The 12,698-nt window shown below is 43.4% G+C and overlaps 1 protein-coding gene across 8 annotated transcripts in view; it reads right to left on the bottom strand.

The window, feature by feature from the left end:
• BACH2 (BTB domain and CNC homolog 2) overlaps window positions 1-12,698 on the bottom strand; it is a 145,543-nt gene that overhangs the window by 20,620 nt on the left and 112,225 nt on the right. The window contains exon 2 of one of the 8 annotated variants that reach the window (XM_018078287.2): window positions 245-354. The exons of the other annotated variants lie outside the window; for them this stretch is intronic. Coding sequence (XP_017933776.1) covers window positions 245-334 — 90 coding nt within the window. The 5' untranslated portion in view covers window positions 335-354. The remainder of the gene's footprint in view (window positions 1-244; window positions 355-12,698) is intronic. 8 annotated transcript variants of the gene reach the window in all.

The raw sequence follows: 12,698 nt of genomic DNA, 5'->3' as shown, positions 1-12,698 counted from the left end.
TTACACACTTGCACATTCCTGTTTTACAATACGCCTCTGGTACAGAATTACCAAGATTTACAGCTGGCTATTAAACTGATCACTGCTTTATCAGTGTTACACTTTCTGCCTATTTGTTAGATTATCAGCTCACTAAAAGCCTATCTGCATTTTATCTATGCGGCATGATTAACAAAATTGCTCGGGAACTTAATGAGCTACTTGCAGGCTGATGTTTGGTAAGATCTTCAGTGGGGGGGCTTACATTCCTGCATATCTTGTAAGCTCCACAGCGGCAGCGTAGGTCTGGAGGGACTCTGAAACACAAATCCAGCTCTCCTGGCAGTGGTGTCATTTGGCCACTAGGTGGAATGGCTGGAAAGCAAATTAAAATTATTTTCTGTGCTGGGCCAGGGTTTCACCTGCCTGCCTGCCTGCCGCCCCAGCGCAGGCACTCTGCAGAGCTTCGGGCTGACTCATACAACTCCACAGCAAGGCTGTCTCCCACGCTGACTCAGGTTTTTGCACCAAGTAAATCACCATGATAACAAAGAGCAGCAACACAGCTGGTAGAGCTGCTCTGTGCTGGATGCATCAGGAGCAGAGCCTGAGACTGTGCTGTGGGCTCTCCAGCCCAGTAGATACATCAGGTGAAGGATTATGAAAACCCCATGAAAATCTGTGCCTTTACTTCCTTACGAGACATTAGCCACTGACACAACTTTCACTCTCGCAATCTTCAGATCCAAAGGGGGACAGTTTCTTTTCAAACACCTGGCGCTAGTCATTGCCCTCAGGGAGAAATCTCTCTAGTGCCAATGCTTGAAACTGCACAAACAATAACTTTGGAAACAAATGGGTGCAAAGCTTGCTGCCAAGTGTGAAAGCCAGCGCAAACTCTGCTGCCTGAAGCTGTCTAAATATTGATTTGGATCCCGTGTCAGGTCCCCTGCCTCAGCCCTACCAGTTTTGGGACTGCTTGCATCTGATGCATTCTGGCAGAAAGGCTGGAATCGAGACACTGGAGTGGGAAAGAAAAGGCTTTGAAGCTGCATGTACTACTATGACACACACATTTCTCTAGGAAGAGATAAGGACAGTCTTTTAAAATTATTTGATCTGACTGATGCATCCTAGGGAAAAAAGCTAGTGAAAACAAGTTGATCTGCATTTGCAGAAGGAAATGGATAATTTCTCTGATGTAACAGTCTCCATTTACATGTGAGAGAGACCTTTACTGGATGGGTAAAACCCCAGCAACAATCCCAGCTTATTTGTTTTCCCTACTGTAAATAAGATGCCATATGTCAAAGAGCTGTTTGCTTTTAAACCCTATTTTCCATATAAATTAATGTTTAAGCAGGCAGGTCAATTTACAGAAACCTCCACTCAGCACCTTGTCCAAGCTCATACACAAGTCACTGCTTCCTTGCCTTTCAATCCCTTTGGCTTATTCCAATTTCTACCCATTTCTATTTTTTAGATGGAATTGACTGGCTTCTAGAAAACCAAACAGAGAAAATGGAAAACACACATAATAAAACAACAATGCCCACACAGAGAGAAAAGCAAAGCAAAGATACCAGCTTCTCAGAGGTTTGATTTCTTTCCATTATCTCTCAAGGTAGGGCAGTAGAGGACTTCTGTGTACCTGGAACATGCCAAACAGCCCACCAAGACTGAGGACAAATCACTTTACTTGTCTTGCTTTTGTGCCCAGCTGGTCTCGTATGCATTTAAACCCTTCTGCACACCTGGTGCACAGAGGACACAGATACCGTAGCCCTACCTAAGCCATGTGGCACATCTTCTTGCTCTACAGCAATCTACGAAACCAAGTCCATGTGCAGCTCCTGCCCCTGACATCCTGCCAAAGGGACACCTTGTTCAGTGTGCAGTATGGTGGTCAATGTCCATTCAGCATTCTGGAGATAACAAGCCTGACAAATGCTAAGGTGAAAGAAAAGAACTTCTCCAGTCCTTTATCTGCCTTGTGTCTTTCAGACTGAGCTAGCTGAGCTGGGGGATGTTTTTTGTATGTCCGTACCCTCACGAGTTTATGATATTGAGGAGAGGGCTGGAAATAATGCAATGATATAATCACCATCAAGAGACTTGTTAATCAGCATTAGCCATATTGAATTTACCAGCAAAATACTTACAGCAGCCCTGCAGAAAACAAGCACGCAAAATCTATTTTATTTCAGTTTGACACTGCTTTTCTCCTTACAGAGTCTTGTGGAGTGCAATGCTCTGGTTAGTCCTAATTGATTTAAGTGACCAGACTTCCACTACTTCCTTTGGGAGATCATTGCCAGACTCTACTTAAAACCTTCTTGTGAGGAAATATTTCCCTTATTTTCCTCCATCATCTCTCATTATATTTCCTTGATGCATTCTGGGTAATGCTTCTTCCTTTTGGAGAAATAGTTGTATTATTGTTATACTCTCTGCCCTCCCTTCTTTGCTTAGTATTGTGTCATTAATGAAAAACTGGCTAATTCAAGGAAAACAGTATTGATCACTGTCAGATGGGAGAATAAGAAGCTGAGAAGAGAGTGAGCAATGTGAAATGCTAGTAAAGAAGGCAAATACAGATGCAAATACAGCATTTTTAGCAAAGCATTTTTCTGGTTCTGAGCACGTACTTTTCTAAAATTAGGAGGAGGGTTAGCTCACTTCCACATTGGGAACATTGTATTTTCATAAGGGACTTCTAGGGCAGAAATTCTATTTTAAATGTAGTTGTACACACAAACTTACAGCCACCGCGGGAGACGCAGCACTGTGGGTGAACTCTCTCTGGCTCCCTGTTGTATCCATGTCCTCCATGAGGCTGACCAAGCATGCCATGGAGGCCTCTGTGTTGTTCTGAACAGACAGGACATGGCCTCAGAGCACACACAGAGGTCTGTGGACCCATTTCTATGGATGGGCTGGACTGGTGGGCTGGACTCACTGTGCACTGCAGAGTTCATCAGTGCATGCTCATTAGCTAACTGCCCAGACTTCCAGATGTCTCAAAATCCCACATAAATAGACGAAATCCTCCAATTCTGTACAGACGGTATTTGTTTGGGGGGGTGGGGGAAGGTTATTTCCAAGGGAAACATGGATGTCTGGTAACCCTGCTCCGAATGGCATCTGTATGAAAAGCTGCATCTGGAGTGGGGAAGGTCAACCCCTGCAAAATGCCAGTGAAGTCTAACTTCAATTTAAAGAGGGGAAAAGTGGTTAAGGGCAAGGAAAGATCACTGTAAACATGTAGGAATGTAAAACTTGGCAAAGCAATATCTAAAATGGAGCAAAAGAATGTTTACAGTAATCTGGTGCATACTAACATCAAGAACAGAGAATTGTCTGGTTTGCTATCGGATGCTATCGCCGATTGCAACAAGAAGAAAGGCTTTTCCAAGCCTAATTTCCGCATTAATGAGGGCACAGTGCCCTCATGATCTGCTGGGAAACAGCATCAAGGTTCAACAGCAAATGTACATGCAGTTGTTCCTTTCCAAAGAAAGTATACCTGGGGCATATGCAAAGAACAAGCTCGGTGGTGATGGCGCGAGAAGGCAAAGCCCTTTCCTAACCTCCAGGGATACAATGAAATCTGCAGAACATTAGTTGCTAAATCCTACTGAATTGGGGGTAATTTAGGTGGTGAGACCTTTAGATACACTGAGAACGTACAAGTCCTGACAGCAGTGTAGGTGCGTGTTATTATCTTTATGCATTTGAGTATCTCGTTGAAATCAACAGGAGTACTGATAGGATTGTTGCAAAGCATGCAAGCTGCTTATAGGTTTATGGTTTATATTTGTAGTATTTTGATTTTCAGGTTGAATTCATCATCAGGCACCTAAAAACAGTTAGAAACTCTTCATCTCTGATTTCCAAACGTCGATTCAATTATTAAGCCATTTTGTGGGGAAGGAAGAAAGGAAAATCGAATCAAACCTCACATGCTGAATATCAAATCTCAAACTGAATATTAATTTAAAACAATTGGGTAGAAACAGAAAAAAAAGGGACTATTTCTTGCAGAAGCCAAAATCAATTCATTATTCACATACTGTTTTGTAGCAGGTCTACTGTGGTACCCACTTTGCTGGTCTTTCAATGTTGTTACTGTAGTCTAAAGGCACATGTAGACCTCTTAAATCCATCTCAGCCTTGAAGTTTGTCTAACACACCCAAGCATGTAGCAAACAAACTACTAACTTCACACTCCACCAGTGTGTTCCTAGCACTACAATTTATATAACCAAACACATGCTAGAAAAATAGGAGATAAGATTAGTGACAGTTAACTGCTGCTATTTTTTTTCTACAGCCTGAAGAAGGTCTCTGAGATTAAATATTAACTCTAATCTTATTTGCTAAAATTAGTACACAGTGTATTCTTTTTCTTCCACAGCCAATTGCAAGTATAGCACAGAAGTTATTTTCAGAGTGTAATCTGATAACCAAAATCAGTCACCAAAGCTGTTAGTCCATTAAGAATAAAGAGACTTCCTGGTTATTTACTTGGTTATTTTTACTTGGGATGGGGAAGCCTGTTTTTTTTCCTAGCCTGGGCTTATCTGGTTTTGGAAAACTCTCTGAGAGTTTATTACTAGGCTCAAACAGGATAGTCATGTGCAAAATCAACAGTGTCAGACATCATGGTTTGTCCCTATCTATGCACATAGGCAGGAGTTGTTTTGAAACTGTGATCCTTTTACATGAAGCGGGAACATGCAGGAGGCAGGAAAAAGTCAGAAGAAGAAATGATAAACAGCAGAGGACTTTTGTAAGCCAGTGCCACACCAGTATTTTACTGCATTTCCCTCTCTTTAATTTAACAGCATTTAAATATTCTCCCACCAGCAGCTTACAGATATATTTCCCTTATCTTCTCATAAAGCTCTACCCAAGCTGAAACCAGGACAAGCTCCTAAAATTAGTAATCTCTCTTTAAAAGCCCACATGAGTGAGAAGCATCAGATTATCTGGACTTGTAAACAAGGGAGAAATGTACAAGTCAGTGATGGAGAAGACTGACAGAGAGAGGCCATTGTTTTAATTCTAAAACCCCTTTTTAAATGAAGCAGATACCCTGCTGGCCCCAGTTCAACATTCTGCCACTTCAGGTAGCGCATACAAATTTGGGCAGAAGAGTCACCCAAAGTTCCAGTAACAGTCTGGCATCTCCCACATTGCATTGCATCACAGGGTAGGAGGCCACTACACCACCACCATGTGTTCCCTGGACACGAACACAGACCAGAGGAAGGGAGACAATGGACACAAAGCTCCTTTAAGAGACTGATTTACCTAATTTATTTATTTCTAAAGTCCCATTGGAAAAGCTGCCACCTGCAAAGCCACACCAAGGCCAGTCTAAGGAGCATCCTGGTATCTTTTCAGTGCATCCTCCACAACAGCCTCAAGGCTGTCAGGTTGAGAGCTTCAAGGAGATGCTTAACTCCCTTTAGTGGTAGTTCTACAAAAGATGTCACATTGGAAGTGCTTGTCCAACTTCCAATTTTGTGCTTTTGAAAGAAAAAACCCACAAGTGCCCCCCCCTTCCCCCTGAAGTCCTAGTTGCGGGCCAGATGACAGATTTACACTAGAAGCCCCAACTGCCTGTGTGAGAGTATTTACAAACTGAAAGAGGAAACCAAGTGACCAGATTCTGCATCTGGGATGGGGCAACCCTGACTGTGTGTACAGACTAGGGAAGGAGAGGCTGGACAGCAGTGCTGCAGAAAGGGACCTGAGGGTCCTGGTCAATGGCAAGTTGAATGTGAGTCAGCAGTGCCCTGACAGCCAGGAGGGCCAACTGTGTCCTGGGTTGCATCATGCAAAGCATTGCTGGCCAAAGGAGGTGATTGTCCTGTTCTACTCTGCACTGGTGTGGCCTCACCTTGTGTGCAGTTTGGGCACCACAATATAAAAAAGACATTAAACTACTAGAGAGAGTCCAAAGGAGGACCATGAGAATGGTGAAGGATCTGAAGAGGATGCCGTATGAGGAGAAGCTGAGGATACTTGGTTAGTTCAGGTTAGAAAAGAGGAGACTGAGGGGAGACTTCATTGCCATCTTCAACATCTTCACAAGGGGAAGCAGAAGGGCAGGTACCAACCTCTTCACTCTATGACCAGTGACAGGACCTGAGGAAATGGCATGAATCTAAGTCTAAATCTAAATCTTGATAACCTAAACTTATCAAGAAAAGATTTTTCACCCAGAGGGTGGTTAAGCACTGGAACAGACTCCTCAGGGAAGTGGCCACAGCACCAAGCCCATCTGAGTTCAAGAAGCTTTTGGACAATGCTCTCAGGCACAAGACGGGAATCTTGGGGTGTTCTGCACAGGGCCAGGAGTTGGACTTGATGATCCTGATGGGTTCCTTCCATCTCAGCATATTCTATGATTCTATGACTTCTCATTTTCCTCTCTCTGGCATAAGGAGCACATCCAGGGACAGCACAAGCACTTCAAAGACCTCCTGCCTCTGCACCTGAAAGGCGAGACTAATATCCCTCAGTGCCCACCCAGCATTATAATGTGGCAGGTGTGACCACAGGAAGTGAGACAGGGAGGAAGAAGTCATTCACGCTGACTTGCCTACAGGATGGGAAGCAATAATTGCAAACTGTGCCCGTTGCTCCGTGAGAAGTACGTCAGCACTGACAGCAGGGTGAGTGGCTTGGAATTGATTGCTAAGGGTAAAGATGGCGTAAACAGCCAGTGAATCAATGACCATGTTATTGGTTATGTCAGCCTTTGACCGCACATGACTTAGGGGTGGAGCATAAGAGGCATTATTAAGGCACCTGCATACTTGGATTTTTCTGAATCAAATTCAGAAATGGTAATGCCCTCAGCTTTGAGCATTCTCAAAAATCCTGGGCCCCAAGTCTGGGGCCAATAATGTCAGATGAAACAAACGGGAAGAGAGAATCAGAAGATGTCTAAGAAATTAAAACAGTAAAAGACAGAATAGTAAAAGTAAAAATGATTTCTGATCCAACTGCAATGCTTATTTTAATCCACAATTTCTAGTTTTCATTTCATCTCAGAGTTATTGAAGCCAAATTGAAATTCTTTCAATCTTTCAAAAATGAGATTGGTTTCAAATCAAAGCAAAGAATTTACTTCTGGAAATCCTGACAGTATCCTTACACATTTTCAGCATCCTTCCCATTCCTGAAAATTTTAAGGACAAAGCAATTTGCTGAATTTGCCACATCTCTCAGTCTATTGAGAAGGAAGGTAGGAATCACCAAATATAAGCCTCAGTACTTTGCTGCTGACACATTTCAGCGAAGGAAACAGCAGCCATCTTACCATCACAGATTAATACAGTTGCAAAACCAAAAGGCTACAGGAGACTGGAAGATGCAGTGCTTTTCCACAGCAGGGATGCGCTGCCTGCATCACATTTACTCTTACCATGGGTCTTTGGCAGATGTACCCACTGGGCAGATCTGGTGCTACCATCCACAGTGCTTTGCTGAGAAAAAGGAGATGTTTGCCTGCATGGCTGCTCCTCTGGGCCACAGCCTGGCACGAGAAGCTCGGCAGCTAAGGGAGGCAGGTCTGTGCGGAGGTGAGGGCCTGCCGGCGCACAGCCATGCTGGCATCAGGCACACCTCCCTCTGCCACCTCACAAAGCCTTCAGCACAACAGCTCTTGGACTGCAGGGGGAAACTTCCTAAACCCCTGCAAGCAAACCTGCCAGAGCCCTTATTTTAAAATCTCACTCAGTAACTTGAAGTCAAACACCAGTTTATTAAACCACGAGGACAATAGTATCTGTCATACTATGCACTGAACTGACGGCCGAAGTGCCACTGTTTGGAGAAAACACTGTAATGAACTTCAGCAGAATGAGACAATTTTTTCCTAACTAATTATGTGATTTGGGGTATGCTGTTTATGTTAGAGGCTGTTCAAGGCATAATGAGAATACAGAAAATTCCAAATTGTGGCCAAGAGAGTACCTGCAGGCAAGCCTAGGTGAAAAGGCTTGGAGAAGAACTTTTAGGCTGCAAAGGTCAGGTAAAGGTATGAAAAAGAAAATTAGAGATGAGGATGTACCAAACAACCTTTTCTCTAAAGGAACAACTTGGCTATGAAATGATTGAACCAACAAAGAGCATGTAAAAAACAGTGGCGCTAATTAGCAGTTTAAACACTCAGGCATGAACTGGAAGATAAAGCAAAGGGAAATACGGCTGTGAAATCTGGCAGTCTGAAATACATTTGTTTTTCAAGTGCAACGTGCACTTTAAGAAACGTGGAACACAGTAACAAAGGATGACACAGGAGGGTGGCTCAGCAGAAATGCTACCTTCTCTCCTCTGGTGTCTCTACAAGCCATGCTGAAACCAGTGGAGAAGAAACTAACAGATTTTAACCCAAAAGCATCATTAGAATTAAAGTGCAACTGTAATTTAAAATTAAAATCAGTCTCATATTTTTGCAAAAGGAAAATTAAACTGACCTCTGGATTAAAAAAGAAAGGGAAAAAAAAAAAAGAGAAAGTGTTAGCAGTGAGGAGGGGTGAGGAAGGAGTGGGAAAGCTTTCACAGAATATAAATTGTGAGAGCGGAGTCTGTGAAAGATCTGTTTAGGTGCACATCATGAGCCAAAGTGGGCAAAAAAAGGGAAAACAAAAGTCAGTTTAAGAACTTTTAGCATGAAGAAAGAAAGCTCTAGAAGTCTCCAAGTTACATTAGGAAATATCAAAATAGACAGAAAATGAAGATGTATGAAGAAATTTTCTAATTCAGAGGGTGCTTAGAGGAATGGTTCAGAGTTTCTAAAGCTGCAATTGATATACAAGTAAACACAACAACACAGAAAAACTACAAAGACCTGCAAATTGCACTAATACTCCTCTTTCCCAGGCATGGCAGAATGTATTTATGTGAACAAACTATATAATAGTGTATTAAATACACAGTGCATTAAATACACTGTAATTACTTTATAAAAACAAGGAATACTTCACAGCAAGGCATCTCACTACAAGCCCTACTATTATACTTCGTGTAGTGTAGGAGAGGAATAAACAAGCTCTGTCAAATATGATTTAAGAAAACACAAGGCTGCTCTCTGAAGAAGAGAACTGAATTAGAAGACAAAGGAACTGGAGAAAAAGCAGGCTCAGGAGATGGGGCTGGATAACATCCGATATGATGAGCAGCTCACAGATGCTCTGCCGTGGTTTCCACGGGATGATGCCCATGCTTCCGGCACTGCCTGTGACCATGTGCTGGCATGGCACAGCATATAAAATCACTGGCATCCTTACGTCGGGGTAGCAGAGAGTGCAGCCCACCAAATACTGCAACATTTCAAATCCAGAGATGCTTTTGCTGTGCTGTGGAAGGAACTGAATGTAAAAGGGTTTGCTATTGTGCTTCATGAGGTAACCATGCATTACAATTATTAACTGGTAGGCTGAAACCTTGTATAAATGACCCAGCTTCCTGCAGGCATCACAGTTTTAAAACAAAACCCGCCAAATGCTGCATTTGTTCCAGTTTTTCTTCTCCTCCCCCACCCTGCCTTTTATTTTTGGTATTCAGACATGCAATTCTTCTGCAATCACCTTGTTTTTGTTCTTGCATGGCTACTAACAGATCTGAGGATTATGGTGGCTTTTGTTCTACTGCTTGGTGCTCACGTTTTATCAGTGATGTCTGCTCAGCTCAACAATGCAGGTTTCCAAGAAGAACCAACCACTGCTGAGCTGGAAAAGTTGGCCCCCTCCCATCCTCCACAAGGAGCAGTTAACTCTCCTCTCAGTGGCCCAAAAGGTTAACTAGGCTCTGTAAATCCCACCAGAAAAAAAAACGTAGGCATTTGCCTTCTTGCTGAGCTTTCATGTCTGCTATGAGCAAAAGTAAATGGCTCTTTTAGTCCCTAAAGGAGTGTAGGCTCAGGAGGAGTGACCTGTAGCAAAGAGGTCAAGGGCAAGGAAAGATAGGAAGGCTGGGCAAAGGCATCCCAGCGCAGCCACAACCCTGCCCCTGGCTCCAGGTTATCCTCAACAAATTGACTTTCCCCTTTCTGCTTCATGCATGAGATTTTTAAGATCTACCCAGAAAGCAAGGGGTAGAATATGCCATCTACCCTAGAAGCCCCAGAAACACTCTTCACGTAGAAAAATTATCGCCTTTCCAGCTTGACACGTGACTTCCGAGGAGGGTGGAAGTTGGGACTTTACAGCTATTTGTGTGTGTGTGTCTACATATGCTCACGTGCACCCACGCATGGTAGTGTGAGAAAGAGACTAGATAACGTGAATGTGTGTGAAAGGGATTGAATCAGCCCCATCTGCTCCGAAAAGATCGCTTTCTCCTTGGATTTCTATTACCATCGTATCCTTGCCACACTAGAGTGATTCTAAAAGGCTACAGCTCTGGCAGACAGCATCACTACAGCTGCTCAGATTATTAACAGCATAAATAAACTCTCAGAGACACTACTAAGAAAATATTAACTACAATTATCACTGTCTGATAAAATAATGAACAGCAAAGTGTTATTCTGCTGCCTCAGTCACGAATGTGCTGTGAGTAATGAAAACCGGTTTATGTATATACTGAAACATCCTGGAATTGGTTCCTGCTATTTTATTTTATTGTATTTTATTTTTTTCGAAGATCAAGCAGCACAGGTTGAAGCTCTGCATTTGCAGAATTCAGTGTACCCTGCCTCCTTTCCCGCTGTATATAATCCCATTAATTCCAAGTGAACAGAAAGCCATGCCCGTAGCCATGCACACATCTGTTGGAGGAGGGAGAGGAGGCAGTGTGCAAGCTACCAGCAGCAACTCTAAAATCTCCTGATTGACTTTTATTTTTGGGCCTCGCTGCTTTTTTCCCCGAAATGAGGTGCAAGATTCCACATGATGTCAATGCCATTTTTGCTGAATGGATACTCCTTGCCTTCCTCTTTTCCACTGCTTTGGCTTTGTGAGCTTGTTTTCCTCCTATTCCCCAGTGATATTCTCAAGTCCTGTCTGTTCTTGAGTGCAGTGGGGAAACTGGGCTTGGTTTCTAATTAATAGAAGTTATTAATTCCCTACAAGCACTGAGGAAAAAGATTCTTAATTGTGTGGAGAGCAGGACATGGGAGAAGGAGCCTCTCTCCCCATGTCCCCAGGCTGGGCTACAGCCCCAGCACCCAAGCAACGCCCTCTTTGGCAGTCATTTTGTCCTCTTCACTGTCTATTCTTTATTGGAACTCACTACAAAGAGGAGAAAGAAGCTACTTAGTGCTGAAACCACTCACTGCAGGGCAGACATGATGCTGAAGCTCCAGTTTGGACAGACTGTTCTCACGGTCCCAGTGTGCGAGAGACTGCCGCCTTCTGAGCGGAGCCTTGTGGATTAGTAACTACCCTTCCCACTGACACCTTTCTTATCTTCCCAGGAAAGAAGGGTGATGGTGGCAGGGTGACAAGGTGAGAGCAGGAACACTATTGAGCTGAATACGCACACTGGGACCTTTCTGCCTAAGCATGTGAGGCCAGCCCAGAGTGAGAGCGTCTGTCAGACTCCTGGGGAAAGGGTCACATCCTTGCCAGGTATGAAGGAAAATTAGCAAGATGATGGAGAGGGAAGCCGCTACTAAAACAACCAGAAAGGAAGGCAAAACAGCAATGCTGAGTGAAGGGGGCTGAGAAAAAGGAAGGGGGCATTTTGTAAAACAGCTTCCCCTCAATCTAGGCCAGAAAAATCCTGCACTGTGCCCTTAGTGTTTTTTATCCCACTGCCCTTCTTTTGTGCCCTTTTTCATCATCTCTGCAGCATCTCACACTCCCTGCCTGGTCTCTTTTTCTCCTCTGCAAGCATTTTGTTCTACCAACCCCCACTCCTGTGCTTACTGCCAGCTCCTATCCTTCCATTTGCACACCCCGGGGCTTTTCTTGCTTGCATTGGGATGACGGTGACAAAGGAAGAGAAGTGGGGTGCAGAGGCAGGAGCAAACATCATCTTCAAGTGTTCCCCTCTGCCAGCTGTGAGGGAAGGACAGCAAGGAGGTGGGGACCTTCTCCCTTCATACAAATCACTGCTAGAATGAACCTCAGCTCCTGGGGGGGGAAGAGTCGAGCCACAGCCTTTCTCACTATTTTCCCTCCAGCATCCTCCCTCTCCCTCATTCTCAGTAAGTGGCCTCTTCTGGCCACTGAAGCAGGTTGGATGTGGCTTGCCCTGAATAAGCGACCTACATTAATTTCTCTTCTTTAATTAAAGTGTTCTTCTGTGAAACAATTTATAAGAACTTCTTTACCAAGGGAGAGAAAACAATGTATTGTTCCATACATGTTTTCAAAAACAAAAATGCTCTCTCCAAATGAATTTTGTCCCCCAAAAAGCCTCTGTGAAAGGCAAAACACGGAGAATAGTAAAGGATTCGCTGAAGAAGAACTGAAGTTCATTTTAAATCAGTGTACCATGTACAAATGCTGTCTTACAAATAGGATTATTTAATTTGAACCTTACATCTGTCAAGTTCCATTACTTCAAATGGAGCCTGTCGTTTCTTGACTTCATTATAAATCAGGGTTATATTACAATTTATGTTAGGTAAAGTCACTGCTTCCACAGGAGGCAGTGAAAAAAAATTACATAGCAGTCAGTAAATAGAGCAAAGTCATTGCACTGTTCTTGAAAGGCAAAAAGTCATCTTGCTAAATGAGGGTCCGAGCTGT

This window comes from Manacus vitellinus, unplaced genomic scaffold, assembly GCF_001715985.3.
Source record: "Manacus vitellinus isolate BGI_N305 unplaced genomic scaffold, ASM171598v3 scaffold_4_pilon, whole genome shotgun sequence".
In the NCBI taxonomy this organism is placed as follows: Eukaryota; Metazoa; Chordata; class Aves; order Passeriformes; family Pipridae; genus Manacus; species Manacus vitellinus.
The sequence above is the reverse complement of the archived record's forward strand: the minus strand, read 5'-3'. Positions and strand labels throughout refer to the sequence as shown.